Raw genomic sequence first — 18,206 nt, forward strand, 5'->3', positions numbered from 1 at the left:
TGGCGAGCACTATCCCTCGAGCAGCCCTCCTGGGGAGCTTCCCCGCAAATCATGCTCCGTGCTCATGCATGATTTGGCCTGTGAACCCGCGTCGTGTTGCGTCAACCACTCATCCAACTCACCTCAGCATACAGTTTGCGAAGTGATAGCCAGGGCATGCAGCTCTGAAATGCCCTGCTTTTGGCATCAGGTGATGGGAGACCCCCAGCCGCACCTGGTGGCACCTCAACCCCTCTTTCGTCAACGTTGCTAGGGTCTTTGTGAAAGCTGACCTTGTTCCCTTCATTCTTGCATTTATTCGAGCTTCTGGACACCAGTTTCCTGTTCAACTGACCACCCTAGCCTTTGCTTGAAATGATGGCAGCACGACCTCTACTGCTTGGCCTAGCTTCAGCAGCCCGGTCCGGGGCTCTGGGTCTCCCCTTTCGGGCCGCAGCTGCACCCCAACGGGCCTTTCAACAATCTACAGCAAACCTCAGACCCACGGCGGCGACTTCGAGCCCTTCAGGAGCGACCCCTCTGAATAGCCAGACGCCACCTCCGGGCACTGTGCCCCCTCAAGCCGAAGTGTTTGCAGACAACAAGCACGCTGCATTCCTGGGTGAAGCTGATAGCAATGAAGGGCACGATGCCGTTCGAGAGGCTCATGGGGCACCTCAACCTGCCCTCGAAGCGGAAAATTCGGCATTCTTGGGTGAGGCGGACTCGGATGATCACTTCGAGGTGCGCAAGACTATAGAAGGAGACAGCGTTCCCCCTTTGGATGCAAACAACGCAGCCTTCCTGGGCGAGGCCGACAGTGACGACGGGTTTGAGGCACGAAGAGCCGCCGAGGGGGACAAGCAAGAAAGCCTGGACGCCAGGAACGCTGCATTTCTTGGTGAAGCTGATAGCGATGATGCACACGAGGCTGATTTTGATATCCATCCTGAGAGACATCGTCACAACATCGAAGATACCAGTGTTAGTGGTTTGCATGGGCAACAGGGAGAACAAGATCAGTGAGCAAGTAGCTGGAAGGGCCACCGCTAGTGGATGTTCCCCTTATGTACTTGGCGAGCGGCCCAATTTCAAGGAAGCAATTGTGTTTGTTCTTGTACCACCGACACCACTCATTCTTTCTCAAAGTTATCATAGTCCTCTTTGCTCATGAGACTGTCGAGCTCGTTCAAATTAGTGACTTCGATCTTCGCTAGCCAACCCTCAGACTCGGGGCTCTTGTTGATTGTTCCTGGCTTCTCTTCCAACAACTTGTTATGGTCTGAGATCTTGCCTGACACGGGTGTCATGATGTCGGAGGCGGACTTGACGGACTCGACTGCGCCGATTGTATCGCCCTTGGTCACTTCCATGCCTAGTTCGGGAAGTTCGACGTAGACCACATCTCCCAGCGCCTTAGCCGCGTACTCGGTAATGCCTATGGTTCCTGCGCAAGAGCGTAAGTATAGGGTAGAGACGAAAATCGGTAGAATTGAGCTGGAAGATATCCTTACCTGTCTTGCCGTCGCTGTCGAGCTCTATCCACTCATGATCCTCTGTGTATTTCTTTACGAATACTGTGAAGAAGGTAGCGTTAGTGTAGTTCGACACCCAGACAGTGGTGACGCACAAGCAGGTCTCGCAGAAAATGACCTTGCAGTAGGGTTGGTGGTCCATTGAGCCAGCTGGGGCTTGACTGATGACCGCGGTACAACGATTCCTTTTGTGGCCAATCTTGAGATTGCCGGCACAAGCCGACCTAATGCAGGAGAAGCCATGGACTGCTCTGACTTGACGCGGGATATGGAATGGAAAGACACGAGTATTTAAAGGGCGCTCATGCGAGCTCCGCAGAGCAATCGATGAAGGTCTCGCCGCGACGGAGACAAACCCGCAGTCGAACTGCGCCGGTCAAAGTGGAGACCAACCCCAGGGAATTTCTCAGTTCCAAACCAACTGCGCAAACCACCCTCCAATACTTTTGACCATGATATCACAACCTCATTAAAAATGCTGTACGAGCTGATAGCTGTTGTAAGTACCCTGGCTCTTGTGTTCTCGAATAGAAGTCAAGCAACTGACGTTAAACAGGTCCGGCCGGGCAACCTCAATCATGTCAAAGAGTATCTCGCCCTCCCCAGCTCCTTGCTCTGTATGGCCGAACTGACTGACACACCTTGCTCCGTGTGCAGGATCGCCCGCGTCGCCGGCCAACAAATTCTGGCATCTAACGGTGTGATACGCGGCATGAAGAACTGGGGGCAGTTCGACCTCCCCCGACCAACCACGAAACATCAAACTCAACACCATCAGGGCCACTACTTCGTGATGCAGTTCGATGCATCAGTCAAGGCGCAGCAGGACGTGCGACGGTTTTTGAGTCTCGATCCACGTATGCTCAGATTCAGCGTCATCAAGATTGGCGATAAATTGGGCGGCATCAACGGAGCCGTTGAAGAGGTGGATGGAGAAATACCTTGGAACTCCGGCACGCAAGTAAGGAACCCTTTTGCGGACCCTAGGACAACGAGGACCGGGCCTTTGAGATAGCCAGAAAAAGCGAAAGCCTCGCCACGAAGAGGCAAGGTGAAGTGCAGGGACAAACGAACCACGGCGAGAGAGGCATGTCCACATATCATTTCTATCAACACCCAACACCGGAGTAATAGACGCTACAAAATGGTGGTATCATCAATATGTTTGTTCATCAAAAAAGGCTCCACCGCCCTCTCTCCTTGGCCTGGGACGCTTTCACCTGCTGCGTCTTCGTCCGACCCTCCAACTGCCTCAGACTCTCGATCTTCTCCAACACCAACTCTAGCATCTCCTTCCGCTTGATGACGTCGAGATGCCTTCTGATCTTAGGGTCTTCTCTTGCAAATTGCTCGATTTCATTCGGCTCCAGATGTCGGCCAAGCCTCAGGTCCAACTCGCGAGGGAAATTGTAGTAGAATTCGGAGAGGAGTTCGACGTTGAGGAAGAGCACCGCCGTCGAGGTCAGTTTGTCGGCGACGACGTCTAGGAACACCTCGGGGCAGTTGTATTTATTCTTGAGGTTGGCGCATTGCTTGGATTTGACCGCCATCAGACGCATCTTGAGGATATCGGCACGGTCGCGAAGGAAAACGGCTTCCCGACCTTTGTATCATAGTTAGCTTGACATGCCCACGCTTGGTGGAAAAATAGACATACCTTTTTGCAGCAGAGCTGCAGAAAAGCCACCAGCTCCGCCGGTCCCATCTCCTTCTAGGACAACTTCTCCTTTCCTTACTCGGTCGATGAATCCCATTACATCTTTGAGTTTTCTTTTGCCGATACCGTCTTCCAGTTGTCGTTGCGCAGCTTCGCAAGCTTTCAGTTCATTCTTCAACACATGTCCAACGTTTTCGCGTCCCTTGTTCCATTCATTCGGCTCGACTTCAATCTCAAATTTGAATGGCTTGATACAGTTTTCGACTTGATCGCTTGTGCTGTAAAATCGATCATTCAATATGCTCGATGACGCGTCGACAATTGAACGTTGCGCGTATGGATGCGAAGCAAACGTTGATGCTGCAATCAACTTGTCGACATGGCTTTGCAGTTCCGCTGCAACCACCGTAGTTGCCAGTCTCCCAACGCCGAGTTTGGTGAGCTCCGATGTCGAAGCGTCCAGTTTGCGCTGCCAATACAACGAACCCGGATCAGCTTTGGGCAATTCTGATAACGGATCTGCTTCAGGCTGCACGGAGGCTAGATCCTCTACTGGTTTGTTCCAGTATCTTTTGGCCAAGACGTCCATCACTCTCTGATCAAGGACATCTTTCAACAAGGCTCTAACTTGAGGCCTGCCGAAGTGCTCGCTGAACTCCTTGAAGGAATGTTTGAAACTGTCCAGGCTTTCAGCCAGGTATGACTCAGCGCTGAGCGGCCTGTCGTTGTATTGTACTTTGAACTCATATGTTGCTTCTTCCAGCTCTTGTACGATAGCGTCTCTCGTGCCAGCCAGGCTCGCCGCCATTGTTTGTTCAAGAACATGCATGAGCTTGTGTCGTAAAGTGGTTGTACCCACGGCCAGTTCTGATTGCGGGCCAAACTGTAACGGATGTGATGAGAAGTACGCATTCTCGTTCTTAATGATGGCACTTGTCACATTGGCGCCAGACCTGGAGAAAAGGCCAGCTGACTGTGGTATCTTACATACCACGCCAACGTAACCTAACCGGAGAGGATATTTTCGGTCTGACAAAATTTCAACGCCCCGGCGGGGGTCGACCAGGTCCATCTTGGTGATGACGCCGATTGTTCTCTCGCCTCGTGGATCGACTCTTCGACTTGCCCTTAGGGCAGTTGAATTTGCCAAGTCCACATCCGCAGCGGAAATGGCTAGGATGACATTGGGCGGCTGGATGTATTTGTCGCACAGGTCGGAGATCTTCTGCTTGAGCTCAGAAGGTTGGTCCTTACCCGATACCTGGATATAGCCCGGCAGATCAATTAGGGATAAGTCCGGAACGTTGGGAGAGTAGATGGACAACTGGATAGGGTCGTCGGTTACGCATTGCTCTGCGGGGACTGCAAGGTTGAGGTCGGTTAGAATCTTTTGGATTTGTGTAAAGTCCGTGATCTTGCCCATCCCGAGGGCAGGGAACTCGCCGTACTCTGCTTTGGCATCCGGTGTGTTGACCAGTGTGAGTTCGATCGGGCGCCTGGTGACCATATTAGAGCCTTTTGGTAAGAATTCGTGTCCGACGATAGCCTCGAGAACTGAGCTTTTCCCAGAAGATTGAGATCCAATGACCACGATTGACGGTAGCGTCAAAGCCCCCCCTTGACCGATTGTATTGAGAATGCTTCGAATCTCAATCATCTTTCTTGTTAGGACCATCATTTGATCATCCCGTGCCATCTCTGCACCCGACCGCTCATCGTCTTCACTCGATTGTTCCACTCCTATTGCGGCGCCCGAGGCAGCAGCAGCTCCCGCAGCAGATTTGTTCGGTTTAGGCGATTGTGGTCCAGACCCTCCGTCGCCAGACTCCTCTCCCTTGTCAAAAAACTGCTGGAGCCATTCCGGGAGATGCGCCTCTTCTTTTGTGCGCTCCCAACCGACTCCTATTTGATTGACGATCCCCTTCGCGCCCTCGAACATATTTGAAGAAGTCTCTGTAACAGCTTCTCCGGCCTTCTTCAGGACGTTGAGGGTATAGGTTCCGGCCTGGGCGGCTTGGTATTGGATGTAGGCTAGGGCGGCAAGGATACTCGCTCCAAACATTGCAGGTATGCGAGCCATTTTCAGAGCGAGCTTTGGGAGAATCCTGGCGAAGGAGATGGACCGGACGGCGGGAACATTGTGTATAGAGCTGGACCCGATCGGCCATGCTCGCAGAGGAAGACGTGCATTTGGCCTCAACAGGCCTCCGGCTCTTGTTCCAGCATAGTTGTGGTGAAGGAGACGTGCTGAGACGCCTCGCTGGCGCAGTAAAGGCGCGACCCTCGCAGAGAGGAGTCTACCGCTCATCCCAGGGCAGGTCGAACATGAAGGTTGATGGGAGACAGGTCAAGGAAAAGGTTGTGGAAATGGTGTCGACTGATACATGGTGCTAAACACGAGAATGCCGAATGACGTTGGGGAAGATGCGCGTTGTGTGGCTCGCTCGCCTCATATTATCGCAGCCACATATTGCGGCGCCACATGTACAGCCACAATTTCGTGATCTCGCCCCTGCTTGCAGGATGGCGGTGAAGTTTTGGTGTCAACCAGCAATCGACTTGCGTGTGTCACCATGTCCTCTTGAGAGAAACCCAACATCTGTGCTTCTGCCTTTCTGTCTCCTTTCCGTATACACCGGGGTCCTGGCGTTGTCGGGTTGGGGTCATTTGATGCTTGGGACTTGGACACTGCTGATACCATTTGCCTCCAGGCTATTCCCCAGCCAGAGAAATATAATGCTCCTGGTGGGATATATGACTCAACCACCAACATCACTTCAAAACAGGGCTGATCTTCGATTTTTGCGTGTTTGAAGATGTGCAGGTTTCTTGTACGCATCACCCTTGCCTATATCCTCCACGCTACTATCCTACTCACAGGTTCCAGGTGTACAAGGGCTCTGAGCCGATCATTCTTTCCAAGTTGATCACCGAACCGTCACACAGCATTCTCACACAATCTTATGACAGCCGCCTTCGCCTGGATAGCCGCCGCCCCGTCAACGGGGATGGTTTCGGAGTTGGCTGGTACACAGAGCCAGAACTAGGACCAGACCCATGTATCTTTACATCAACTCTGCCGGCCTGGAACTGCGTTAACCTCGAACGTCTCGCACCCAAGACGGCCTCGAGGCTCATCTTTGCTCATGTCAGGGCCACTACCGAAGGGTCGTTGGCCGAGAACAATTGCCACCCTTTCCAGCACAACACGTTGATGTGGATGCATAACGGCAACATTGGGGCATGGAAGTATGTGAAACGCCCACTCGCCGACAGTCTCTCGGACAAATGGTTCCTCGGTGTGAAAGGCGGCACCGATTCCGAATGGGCGTTTGCATTATTTCTTGATACATTGGAGCATGAAGGGGTGGATCCCAGCTCCGAGCCCGACGGTGGTTTCGATACCAAGACTCTGCGGCGGGCCATGAAGAAGACCATTGCCCAAATCAATGCCTTTGTAAAGGCCGTTCCTCCCGAATACAAGGTCCCGGATGTGGAGACCAGAAGCCTGCTCAATTTTGCCGTGACAGACGGCCACTCCGTCATCGTCACCCGATATGTCAGCAGCAAAACCGACGCAGCCGCCAGTTTGTACTACTCATCTGGCACAGCGTGGGTCGAAGGAAAGATGAAAGGGCAGTTCAAGATGGAGAGGAGAGACAAAGCCTCCGACGTGGTCCTGGTCGCTAGCGAGCCGCTCACATTCGAGCGGCACAACTGGCTAGCCGTACCAACGAATACAATCGTTACCATCTGTAAGCAGACGGTGTACGTGCGGCCGATCAAGGATGAATATTATGATCCAGATCCCTCGACGGAACGTTCGACAGGCTTTGCCAGGTCCAAAGGGCTAGTATCAAAAGCTCCTGGTGGGGGGACTGCGACACCCACTCCGCTTGCTGGAACGCCAGTCCCACGCGCCGAAGTCGAAAATACGACGGGGGAATACATTGTGAAAGAAGATCTAGATGCATTCCGTGAAAAGATGGCGAAATTGCAGCTTCAGAAATGCCGGGAGACCAACGGGGTAACAGATCAGCTACTGGTTTCAGGAACCTAATCTGCTACCTCGACCTCTTTGACCAGGACGTGTATGATCCGGAGAGAAGTGCCCTTTCCCAGCGCAGGAGTGTATGATTGAGTTGGAAAATTTCGGGAGCTATAGGTCAAAATTGATATGAAGGCGCAGAACGACTAAGGTTGGAAAAGCGGATGAAGCAAGGTGCTCGGGAGTTGATACCATCTCTAAATTGTTCGATCAAGGTGGCTCTGATACTGAATCTCAAATACCCCCATTCGTTCAAAGCTAAGGGCATCATCCGTCATCCCCTCTGAAATCTGCGTGTCTGAAATATTTCATGCCGACCCACGCGACTACCACCCAGACCCAAGCCATAATGCACGTCAAGACCATCAGCGCGGGGTAATACCCAACAATAGGCAGAGTAGGATCATCCTCTAACTCCGGGGGTGCGTATGGTGTTTCTCCCACATCCCAAGCCCACGACCACACCCCAAAGCAGGACCCCACGCCCACAACGAAGACAATCCAAGTCACAAGCAAGATCACATAGCCCCAAAAAGCGGTTTCGGAGTAGTCCCAGACATCTTCGTCGGGCGGCGTGCCGGCGTTAGACTGCGGTTGTGTGGCCAGTGGGGATCGCGTGCGTGAGCCAAACATCCGACGCATAGGATCTTGGATGGGGAAATAAGAGTCGGTCCCAAACGAGGATGTCGACGGGGGTTTGCGCAGAGCTGACATGCCCGGCAAAACGAGGTCCTCGTCATCCGTTGACGCATCAGTAGTAGCCAAGTTGGGGCTGATGATCGAGGCTGCAGACGAGGCTGGGTCGACGGAAGCAATGCTGCTGCGGATCGAGGGTATCGAAACCCGTGATAATGTGCGAAATGGCCAGGATGGGGGAGAGTCCGGCGACACCGGGCTTGATCTCGATAGATCTTGTCTGGCACGGGGGGTTGGCGGTGCTTCTTCCTCTTCATCTGTGGGCTGCACGGATGGCGAGTTGGCACCAGAAAGAGGTGATTTTTTGACATCAGAAGTCTTTCTGTCCCTTCCTTTCCCCAGCACTGTTTTTCTTAGTGAGCCCTTTCTCTTTCTCTTGCTTTGGGTTTGTGCTTCCGCCATAGCACCTCGCCCTCGATGAGGAGAGTCCGGTCCATCTCGATCGCCGGCGTCCGTCTTGTCCTGATCGCTGTTTGTACGAAGGAAGCTCAGACGTGAAAGGAGGTTTCCGGAGACAGATCGCTTGTGACCTGGAGCGCCGTCATTGCGCTTCTTCAACTTGTTGCTCTCCCGAAACTCTCGCTCCTGACCGCTGTAATTGACCTCCTCCTCGATTTTGGGGAATGGGGTAGGTTTGTCCTTATCGGTGGTTTCAGTGCCGCCATTGGCGAATCCGTTCATGGCAGGTCGTCAGGTTTCTCGAAGCACATGTTGCACACCAAGGTGGTGGTTCACCCAATGAACAGGCCAACTTGGGTCTGGCTGCAGTTGGCGCAAGGCTCTCTATCAGTCAGTCCGGTGGGATGACACGTCGAAGGCATTGAACTTGTCTCTGGAGTTGCTGTGGCGCGAGGAGAAGATTGGGTCGAGAAATCCGAAGAGGCGAGGAACGGGCCCTGGTGACAGCGTCGAGCGGGCTGCGGACTTGGCACCTTTGGGAATTTCTGAGGCTCCCAAAAGAAGTAGCTCAGGCAATACGCAATCCAGTGATTGTAACAGCGTATCAAGCTTCAACTTCTCCACTACTTACCTACTGCTACTAGGTCCGGATTATACTCAGTCACAGCCGGTGCTGAGGCAGAATTATCCAAGATGTGCAGAGTCCCTTTGGCGAGAACTGGGAAGCTGAATGAGGCGCGGTCCTCGGCATCGGGCCTGATCACGAATTGTTGACTGCGGGTGCTGATGTACTGGCAGAGTCTTGCCTGAGCTCATCTGGACCATCATTGTACATCTATACGCGATTCAGCTTACTACTTACTTGGCAGCGTTATATCGGCTTACATACGGAAACACGGTGGACAATCAGGTAGGTGGCCTTGTATAAACGAGGTAGATGGTCACCAAGCTATATATCTTCCTTTAACTCTCCCCTGTCAGGCCCATCGATCTTTCATATCTTTGAGTAGGCTCTTTACACGCCCACCAGCGATGGCCACACTCGAGAAAAAGACAATCGAGACCAAGCGCTCACTCACCTACACATACTACGTCTCACCCAAGAGCAAGGCCGATTCCTCCAAACCAGCTTTGTTCTTCATCCATGGCTTCCCCGATAGCGCTCTCATGTGGTCGGAGGTCATTGACCAGCTCTCAGACCTACCATACCAGATAATCGTCCCAGACTGCCTCGGCTATGCGGGTACTTCCAAGCCCAGTGATCTCCCCATGTACAAATGGTCTGGCCAATGCGCTGACCTTGTGGAGATCTTGAAGGTGGAGGACATCAAGAAGGTCATCGTTGTTGGTCACGACTGGGGGGCCATGCTGGCCCAGCGGTTCTACAATCGCCATCCCGACATGGTATCTGGGGTAATCTTGTGTAACATTTCCTACCGACCTCCATCTGCGGACAAATTCGACCTTGATGGGTTCAATGCACTGACCAAGGAGCGCTTTGGATACCCCCTCTATCAGTATTGGTATTTCTTCACTTCCCCAGACGGGTACAAAACCATCAACAGCAACCTCGAAAGATTCTGGGAAGTGTTGCACGGCGCGGATCCTGACTGGATGAAGAAAATGTTCGCCGGCAAGGACGCAATGGCGAATTACATGTCGGGCGGCGAGCGGGTTGCGTTGAAGCCTTATGCAACAGAACCCAAATGGAGGGTTGATTTTATGCAGCGCTTCACCAAGGATGGCTTCGAGGCCCCGACGAATTGGTACAAGGCGCTCGCGACCAATGTGCAATGGGAAGACGACAAGAGTATTCCCAAGGAGAATCATGTTGTCCATGTCCCTTTCTTCTTCGTCGGGTGCACGGGCGACAGCGTGGGTCGGACTGATCTGATTCACATCTCGAGGGAAGCGGGATACTTGCCAGATTTCGAGATGACTGAGATCGAATCTGGTCACTGGTGTGCAATGGAAGCACCTGAGAAGGTGGCCGAGGCCATCAGAGGGTGGGTGACCAAGCGATTCCCGTAGAATGCTTGGAGACTTGTGCACGTCGCCTCTTGAAGCGACCCGTTCGAGTTTCCCATCCTCCTGATGTGCCCTTCCGAACCTAAATATCGAGCCAACTTTCAGCAAATACCACGCTTCATTCAAAATACTCCAACAGAGTTGTGTTCTAAGCCCTTTTCCTCTTTTCTCTCTTTACAGATCTAGCACAATTGTTCCAATGCCTCTAGACACGCAACTCAGCATAGCTGAACACTTTTCAGCTTCCACTAATCCGGTTCCTCGGTGTTTGACGTTGCCACTTCTGACACCAACACGACAAGTACCACAATTGCCAGCCTCACAGGAAGAGGAAATCTCCAGTCCCGCCTCTCGCAGCGCATCGAGCAGAGTTTTCTCTCCCTCCACAGACAGCGTCCTTCCTGAGTCGGCCAATTCGGCCACAAATGGATCACCAGAAGTCGCGACCTCGAAGGTCTCGAAGTGGAGATGACCAGAACAGACACTCATTGAATGAGCCGCCTCCGCAATGGCCCTTCGGAGTCGATCAGAGCCGCAACAATAGATGTGCGTGTTATTCTTCACCTTTCCCATCACCAACGCGGCGTTGAACGCCTTCCCAGCGGACTTATCGTAGATGGTGACATTGGGTCCAAGTGATTTGAGGTATCTCTTCAGAGCAACGTCGTGCGAGCTTCGAACCAGATAGTGTAGGTGGTACGAAAGCCCCTCTTGTTGGCAGCGGGCTGCTGAGGCAATGAATGCTGTCAGGCCAATGCCGCCAGCGATGAAAACATGCTCGTCAGCCTCAGTCGAGAGCGGAAAACTCGGCGTGATCTTTCCAAACAACAACGTATCGCCCAGGTGTAAGTTTCGGTGGATGAAGTGTGATCCTCCACGGCTAGTCTCGCTGAGGGCTATAGCAAGCTCAAATCGATTTGCATCACCTGCTACGACTGAATACGCCCTCACTAGCTTTCGGTCGCCCAGCTTCACTTGCACATGTGACCCTGGATGAACTTCTTCGGGATTTGGTGAGGGTTCAGTTCTCTCGAATGTCAAGGACACAATCCTTGGGGTTTCTTTTTGCTTCTTGACGAGTCTGTAGCTGGACCAAATATTCATTAACATGGCATCTCCGCCCGTGAGCCGCTTCTCTTGGTCCTCGTACTGCTTCTTGAGGCGATTCTCAAAAATAGTACGGGCTTCAAGCCCGAGCTCTTTAATTTGGATCAGTTGTCTCATGGCCATTTCATTCCGCATGTCGTGGTAAAGGTAGTATTGAACTTTGGCTATCGTCCACTCAGGATGTGGTCGTCGGAGAAGAATCATATCGTCTCCAGCCTGCACTTTGCCTTCCTTCAGGATTCGGTACAACCATCCGGTCCGGAAGAGGTCTTGGGAGCGTTTAGACATGTCCTTGATCTGGAATCGGTGGTTCAATTTGAAGCATGGCTGGCGAGGCAGCGACACCTGCGCAACCACCGTTCCAATCTGGATGACATCGCCGATGCAAATGTTCCGTTCGTTGGCGTGCGCTGCCACGAGGTTTTCACCGAATCCGCCTGGGACAAACAAATGGGCGCTGTCAGGCAGCTCTTCCTTCCATCGGCGATAGTGGAGTGTACTGTATTGCAGTAAGGCCATGTCAGGGCCGCCATGGAGCTCGAAGGCGTGCTGGTCGCCTTCACATCCCAACTGATTGACCGCGACGGGACCTCGTCGGACGTTCTTGAAAATGGCAGATTGGACCTGGATGCCGAAAACAGGCCTTACTCTGCCAGTCCTGACTTCAAGCAGCTTCTCGGCTTTCCATGGCTGTTCGAGAAGTTTGACTGCCTCGAGATTGTCATCTTGGAATATCGTCATGTTGGAACAGCCCATGTCGGTTGCCTTCGACGATGCAGCTGCAGAGGCACTGGCATTTTAATGACTAGCCCATCGTCTCCCTGCGGCTCTCGCTCCGGACTTTTGCATTGTTGTCCAGGCTGACTCACCAAGATTCAGGGTTGCATCCTATCTGACGAGATTTCATTGGATCTCTATAGATCCGACGTGGGGAGCGGCCTGCCTTTACGACCGAGATGGTGGCAAGAAGGTGAGATCTGTAGCTCCGAAGCGACCATGGGCTAGTTGAGGCCTAGATCTGGCATCCAATGATAAGAAATTCGTGCCTGGTCACGGCGAGATAGATACGGATTGTGTTTGCTTAAGTCGGTATCTAGTGGTCTAGCCGCTCCCAAGGAACTATATCGCACAGGGCGACGGGGAAATGATTCTATCTCATCAGACCGATTGCATTGGTCATTTCCCGCTCCAGTTCCCGCGTACGACCTTGATATCGGAAAGCGCGCGGTTGCAAGCATTTCAGCGAAGGTGCAAGGTTTATTTGAGGTCAAGTGGCTATCTGGGCCCCTTTTGTAATCAATTCACGATGAGGTTGCTCTCTGAGAATCCTGCCAGCTTCTTCCCTTTTTTTGTATGTTGGAGGACGGAGCATTTCTAACGAGGTTGCACAGCCACATTTTGCAATTGTTTGCTTCATCATGACAGTTGTCGGGCGGTTGATCTCCCGCCCCCAGTCGGCCCAAGTGTAACCGCAAGCTCGACGTATGACCGACTCGATCAAATTCTCCTCCCTTTCTCTTCTTCCCTGTGTCCTTGAAGAGATCCTGTGTGGATTCATACACTACCAGACTGCATGCATGGACTATAGTCGACTCCAGTGCGTTTGGCAGAGGAAATGAAATTTCTCTCAACCTTGTTCGGATATAAAGGTTGGCAGGGCGAACAACACGCCACCATGTCGCTCTCTCGACAAATCTTGTTGACCGCCGGTCGTTCGCCCAAAATGTTACTGGTCACTCTCTGGTCGAGCCTGCTGGCCTTGACAGCTCAAAGTGTTGCGCAAGATTATGGCACCTCGCCCCCAGTCTATCCCAGCCCCCCAGGCACCGGGATTGGCTGGGAAGCAGCCTTCGCTCAAGCCCAGGCATTCGTGTCCAACCTGACACTTGAAGAGAAGACTCAATTGGTGACTGGTATCGAGGGTCCGTGCGTGGGCAATATTGGCGGAATTCCGCGGGTCGGATTTGACGGGCTCTGTCTCCAAGACGGTCCCCTTGCTATCAGACAAGCGACATATGCCTCTGTTTTCCCTGCAGGGCTAACCGCTGCGGCGTCATGGGACAGGTACCTCATATTCTTCCGGGGTCTGTTCCTGGGAGCAGAATTCAAAGACAAGGGAAGTCATGTTGCCCTTGGACCCGTTGTCGGCCCTCTGGGTCGCTCTGCCTATGGTGGACGCGGTTGGGAGGGCTTCTCACCAGACCCGTACTTGACTGGTATTGCAGCCGAGGAGACCATTAGGGGTATGCAGCAGAGCGGCGTCCAGGCCTGTCTCAAGCATTACATTGGCAACGAGCAGGAGACACAACGGAACCCACGGTTGTCTCCGTCCGGCACCACAATAGAAGCTGTCTCTTCCAACATTGACGATCGGACCATGCACGAGTTGTATCTATGGCCATTCGCCAATGGCGTCCGCGCGGGCACGGCCTCCATCATGTGCTCATACAACCGAGTGAATGGCTCCTACGGGTGTCAGAATTCCAAGACGCTGAATGGATTGCTCAAAACAGAGCTGGGGTTTCAAGGCTATGTAATGTCGGACTGGCAAGCAACGCATGCCGGCGTACCTGCGATCAAGGCCGGATTAGACATGGACATGCCTGGTCAGTGCAAAACCCTCCTTCGTGCTCCAGAAAACCTTCTCACAAAAAATCCATAGGGTCTATTGGCAGCTCGCGCGACACCTCATTCTTTGGCGGCAACGTCACTCACGCGGTTCAAAACGGTACGCTCGACCAGGATCGGCTCGACGATATGGTCAAGCGAATCATGACCCCGTACTTCTATCTTCATCAAAACGAATACCCCCCAATCGACGGAACAGAACCAACGCTCAACTCAGACCATCCGCCTTATCAACATCCGTTTACGCTCGGAGCCTCTAACGTGGACGTTCGAAGCGGCCACGGTCAACTCATCCGCGATATTGCTGCTGCGGGTACTGTACTGCTGAAGAACACGAATGATGTCTTGCCCCTCACAACGCCGAAAACACTAGGTGTATTCGGCAATGATGCCGGAGACTTGGTGAATGGACAGTATTTCTTGACGTCTGCCTTCCAGACGCCCTTCGGCTACGGTAAGAAAACCTGACATGCCCTCTTTTCAACATACACTAATGGACGGTATGCTAGAGTATGGAACCCTCCCTGTTGCTGGTGGCAGTGGTGCTGGTCGACTCTCATATCTCGTCTCTCCCCTTGAAGCGCTCAAAGCACGCGCTGCCCTAGATGGCACCCTTGTACAGTACATCCTAAACAACGATCTGGTTACTCAACCCAGTGGCCTCGGTGCGATCATGCCTGTCCCAGAAGTTTGCCTTGTGTTCCTCAAGTCCTGGGCAGCTGAGGGAAGTGACAGGCGCAGTCTTGAAGCAGATTGGGACAGCACAGCCGTCGTCAGCTCTGTTGCTGCATTCTGCAACAACACCGTGGTCATCACGCACTCGGCCGGTCTGAACGTGATGCCCTGGGCGAACAACCCCAACGTTACGGGCATTCTTGCGGCACATCTTCCTGGACAAGAATCTGGCAACTCAATCGTCGACATCCTCTACGGGGCGGTCAATCCGAGTGGCAAATTACCTTATACCATCGCCTTGAATGAGAGTGATTACAGGTTTAGCGATATCACCAATTCCACTAAACTGCTGCGGACCGAGGATCCAAACGCATGGCAATCAAACTTCACCGAGGGTTTGCTGATCGATTACCGGCATTTCGACTATTATAACAAATCAGTCTTATATGAGTTCGGATTCGGCCTGTCCTATACTACTTTCGATGTGTCTGATTTGAGCGTGGACAAGCACAATGCGACAATCAATCCTCTTCCGGAGGATCTCCCTATCGCCCCAGGTGGGAACCCTTCACTGTGGCAGATACTCTGCACGGCGAATTTTACGGTTGCAAACACCGGCAATGTGACAGGTGCAGCGGTGCCGCAGCTTTACCTGTCATTCCCATCAGTTCCCAGCTCCATACCCACCCCACGGAACGTACTCCGTGGCTTCGACAAATTATGGCTCGCACCCGACGAATCGCAGACCGTCAGCTTTTCATTGACAAGGCGAGATTTGAGCTATTGGAACGTCAAGAAGCAGGAGTGGGTGATTCCTGGCGGGACCTTTGTCATGAGCCTTGGATTCAGTTCGAGGGATCTGCGACTGAAGCAGCATTTGGATGTTGTAGGATGAGATTGCATCTGCGTGGAGATTCGACTTGCGATGCATATTGTACGGAGCCAAGGGATAGAAGAGAGGATACGCAACTTCTCGGAAATCAAGTCAGTGGGATAGAAGCCGCGGCTTTTGCCCGTAATTAAGCTATCAGGGACTGTAAGATCCGTTTCCTTCTTTCCACCCAGATGGCCTGCATTTAATGATGCCTCGAGCGTCGTACTTAGAGTGGAGGCAGGCCTTCTCTGCAAACAGGGCAAACGAGTCTGAGATTCATCCAACCCTCGAGACACTCGGCATGAAAAATATGCCTACAAGGCGTCACCATATAATTTCTCTGCTCAAGCCACGCCACCCCGGTACCCCTGGTAAGTGGTCTTCCACTTGTGTTGTCTGCCTTTGACAGAACAGGCACATCGATCTCGTTCATACAAATGGCGCAATCGAACACTTTGCGCGTTCTATCGTCTTTGTCTTTGGCCTCAGAAGCAGAGGCGAGCCGCCCAATGGACATCCCATTTGCTTCGACGTCATCCTCGCGTAGCAGGGGGTGGTAATCGTAAGCCGGTGGGCACCAAGAATCTTGCACGAGTAGACGAGGTCCCAGGAACTGTTGACTCGCAAGAAGCGTGACTTGAAGCCACAACCAGCCAAGCAAGATGACAGCGGCGGTCGGGCTCGTGTCGATGGAAAGGAGGTTGTTGTTTGCGAAATACCAATAGAGGATGGGCACTGCGCGAAGGACACTCGTTCCGACCACATACTCCCAGCTCAAGGCTTTTCGACAGTTGCGCATCGCGTTGCGATAGATCTGTGGCCACCAGTAGGAGAAGTAACAGAATACCAAGAGGTTGACATAAGCCGATCGTAAGGCTCTTGGCCATGTCGTGGCCCAGAGAGAAAAGAACATGAGCATCACGAGCGAGAAGTAAAATCGGCTGTAAATGGCGGCAAATGACGCGCGCGGGCTCGGAATCTCTGCTGGCACGGGGTTGCCCTGATCGGAGGGAATAATTACTGGAGTAGCCCCTTCTGGCCTTGGAGCTGTAGCTGGAAGTGGGAGGCCAACCGTGTCGTCGGCGCTTGTTGCCTGTCCACCTGTAGGTGCAGGAGCCGGAGTAGGGGCGGCTGTAGTATTTGTAGCGGTTCTCTGTTGACGTTCCTGTTCCGCACGTGCAGGGTCGCCGACTTGGACTGTCCATATGTCAAAGACGAACTTGACCTCCAAAAAGGCAACGTGTATGCAGGCTAGATAAGCAGCGGCTGCCACCATTAGAAAGGCCGCATCATCTATCATGAGCAGTGCCATAAGCGCAAACAAAAGCAAGCCATCACCGAGGGCAGCAATGACGATACTCTGATAAGCGATGCGGCTTCGAGTCGAGGGCGTCGAAGCCTTTTCCATTTGCCGTTTGAGGAGAGCGATTTGCATCCCAATGGAGATGACGTACGCAAACAGTAAGCGCTGTGCGAGAGTCCAATATGTCTCGATCTTGGGTCCGAAAATTGTGGGCGACGACAAGATGTAGCCGCAGTCGGGTGAAAAGATGACGGCTGAAAAGCTTAGTGGCGGAGGCTGTCCAACGGGAGCGCCATCTGGCTGAGAAAGTTCCTGTTCGACTCGATGAAGGAAATCACTGGCTCTGGTCGAATCTAGGCTGGGGAACCTATATGGTATCGGCTGCAGCCAGACGATGAGTTCACATTGAGGCGCAAATGCCAGTCCATCGGCTCCGTCATCAAAGACTCTATCCCAAATTTTGTGCATCGTCTCGTTCATCACAGGTACTGATGCGTTGAAAGCGCCGACATCCAGAGCAAAATGTGGAAGCGCAGGTACGGAGTCGAACTTGGAGCTCGCTGTAGACATGATGATCTGGCCCGGAGAAAGATGGACGCCCTGGAGCTTGGCCTGCCAACCATTCCCGGGAGAGGAGTCTGTCCAAATGGAAATGTCGGCTTTGATCGAGGAAGCCTCTTGAACAGGCCTGTCCTGGGAATCATAGATGGATAGACTGAGTTCGCCTTCACGTTCGGTGATATTCCTCTCGAACCTGGCTGTGAGATAGTCCATTTTCGGGTCCAGCGCGGTTAGGTTGATGACCGGGGAGATGCCCGAGATATCATTGTGATAGAACTTGCCACGAATCTCCCCAGTGACCCGTTGGAAGATGGGCAAGTTCTCAGTCACATCGATGCCATCCCAGTTGCTTTGGAACTGACCCAGGCTCAGGTCCTGCGCGGCTGGTAGGGAATCCCATTTGTAGCCATCGACTTCTCGAAAGCCTGTTAGGTTCAACCAGCTGTTTGCTTTTGGGTTGAGTTGACCATAGGATGAATTTGCCAAAACGTCAAGTCCTGCTCGGCGCTCGTCCTCGATGCGATCCGAGTCGATTTGGCGCAAGCGCCGCGCAGGCTGTTCGGGAGTAAGGAAGACGAAAAGGAGTAAGATGATCAACAGTGCGACCCGTGGACTCTCCATCCACCGGGTTGTAACCTTCTGCGACTCATCGCAGGGTTTGGCTATGATAATATTTGAGATTGACTTTAGATGATGAGCTGTCGTGAGACAGTTTA

General features: G+C 52.8%; 10 protein-coding genes across 10 annotated transcripts; 5 read left to right on the plus strand and 5 right to left on the minus strand.

Moving 5' to 3' along the window:
* The first annotated feature begins 133 nt into the window (after positions 1-133).
* Positions 134-1,087, plus strand: PV07_00018 (uncharacterized protein). Its single transcript, XM_016386435.1, has one exon. It carries the CDS (start codon positions 355-357, stop codon positions 1,003-1,005), a length of 651 nt encoding a protein of 216 aa, XP_016253363.1. The 5' UTR covers positions 134-354; the 3' UTR covers positions 1,006-1,087.
* PV07_00019 (glycine cleavage system H protein) lies at positions 552-1,848 on the minus strand. The gene is made up of 3 exons (XM_016386436.1): positions 1,610-1,848; positions 1,494-1,556; positions 552-1,426 (listed from the first exon to the last, which is right to left on the minus strand). The coding sequence occupies exons 1-3, from the start codon at positions 1,755-1,757 to the stop codon at positions 1,113-1,115; spliced, it is 525 nt and encodes a 174-aa protein (XP_016253364.1). The 5' UTR covers positions 1,758-1,848; the 3' UTR covers positions 552-1,112.
* Positions 1,849-1,940: 92 nt separating this feature from the next.
* PV07_00020 (ribosomal protein S6) lies at positions 1,941-3,218 on the plus strand. The gene is made up of 3 exons (XM_016386437.1): positions 1,941-2,013; positions 2,071-2,102; positions 2,172-3,218. The coding sequence occupies exons 1-3, from the start codon at positions 1,990-1,992 to the stop codon at positions 2,527-2,529; spliced, it is 414 nt and encodes a 137-aa protein (XP_016253365.1). The 5' UTR covers positions 1,941-1,989; the 3' UTR covers positions 2,530-3,218.
* Positions 2,595-5,625, minus strand: PV07_00021 (uncharacterized protein). The gene is made up of 2 exons (XM_016386438.1): positions 3,172-5,625; positions 2,595-3,117 (listed from the first exon to the last, which is right to left on the minus strand). The coding sequence occupies exons 1-2, from the start codon at positions 5,477-5,479 to the stop codon at positions 2,687-2,689; spliced, it is 2,739 nt and encodes a 912-aa protein (XP_016253366.1). The 5' UTR covers positions 5,480-5,625; the 3' UTR covers positions 2,595-2,686.
* A 63-nt stretch (positions 5,626-5,688) lies between these two features.
* On the plus strand, positions 5,689-7,476 carry PV07_00022 (uncharacterized protein). Its single transcript, XM_016386439.1, has 2 exons — positions 5,689-6,002; positions 6,059-7,476. Exons 1-2 carry the CDS (start codon positions 5,988-5,990, stop codon positions 7,229-7,231), a joined length of 1,188 nt encoding a protein of 395 aa, XP_016253367.1. The 5' UTR covers positions 5,689-5,987; the 3' UTR covers positions 7,232-7,476.
* On the minus strand, positions 7,254-8,970 carry PV07_00023 (uncharacterized protein). Its single transcript, XM_016386440.1, has one exon. It carries the CDS (start codon positions 8,594-8,596, stop codon positions 7,487-7,489), a length of 1,110 nt encoding a protein of 369 aa, XP_016253368.1. The 5' UTR covers positions 8,597-8,970; the 3' UTR covers positions 7,254-7,486.
* A 303-nt stretch (positions 8,971-9,273) lies between these two features.
* PV07_00024 (uncharacterized protein) lies at positions 9,274-10,457 on the plus strand. Its single transcript, XM_016386441.1, has one exon. The coding sequence runs from the start codon at positions 9,347-9,349 to the stop codon at positions 10,343-10,345; it is 999 nt and encodes a 332-aa protein (XP_016253369.1). The 5' UTR covers positions 9,274-9,346; the 3' UTR covers positions 10,346-10,457.
* PV07_00025 (uncharacterized protein) lies at positions 10,436-12,190 on the minus strand (the record flags this gene model as incomplete). The annotated part of the gene is made up of 1 exon (XM_016386442.1): positions 10,436-12,190. The coding sequence occupies one exon, from the start codon at positions 12,188-12,190 to the stop codon at positions 10,517-10,519; it is 1,674 nt and encodes a 557-aa protein (XP_016253370.1). The 3' UTR covers positions 10,436-10,516.
* A 599-nt stretch (positions 12,191-12,789) lies between these two features.
* On the plus strand, positions 12,790-15,793 carry PV07_00026 (uncharacterized protein). Its single transcript, XM_016386443.1, has 3 exons — positions 12,790-14,055; positions 14,112-14,531; positions 14,587-15,793. The coding sequence occupies exons 1-3, from the start codon at positions 13,065-13,067 to the stop codon at positions 15,645-15,647; spliced, it is 2,472 nt and encodes an 823-aa protein (XP_016253371.1). The 5' UTR covers positions 12,790-13,064; the 3' UTR covers positions 15,648-15,793.
* On the minus strand, positions 15,476-18,181 carry PV07_00027 (uncharacterized protein). The gene has a single exon (XM_016386444.1). The coding sequence runs from the start codon at positions 18,109-18,111 to the stop codon at positions 15,853-15,855; it is 2,259 nt and encodes a 752-aa protein (XP_016253372.1). The 5' UTR covers positions 18,112-18,181; the 3' UTR covers positions 15,476-15,852.
* Between the last annotated feature and the right edge of the window lie 25 nt (positions 18,182-18,206).

The sequence above is a fragment of the Cladophialophora immunda genome, assembly GCF_000835495.1.
Source record: "Cladophialophora immunda strain CBS 83496 unplaced genomic scaffold supercont1.1, whole genome shotgun sequence".
NCBI lineage: Eukaryota > Fungi > Ascomycota > Eurotiomycetes > Chaetothyriales > Herpotrichiellaceae > Cladophialophora > Cladophialophora immunda.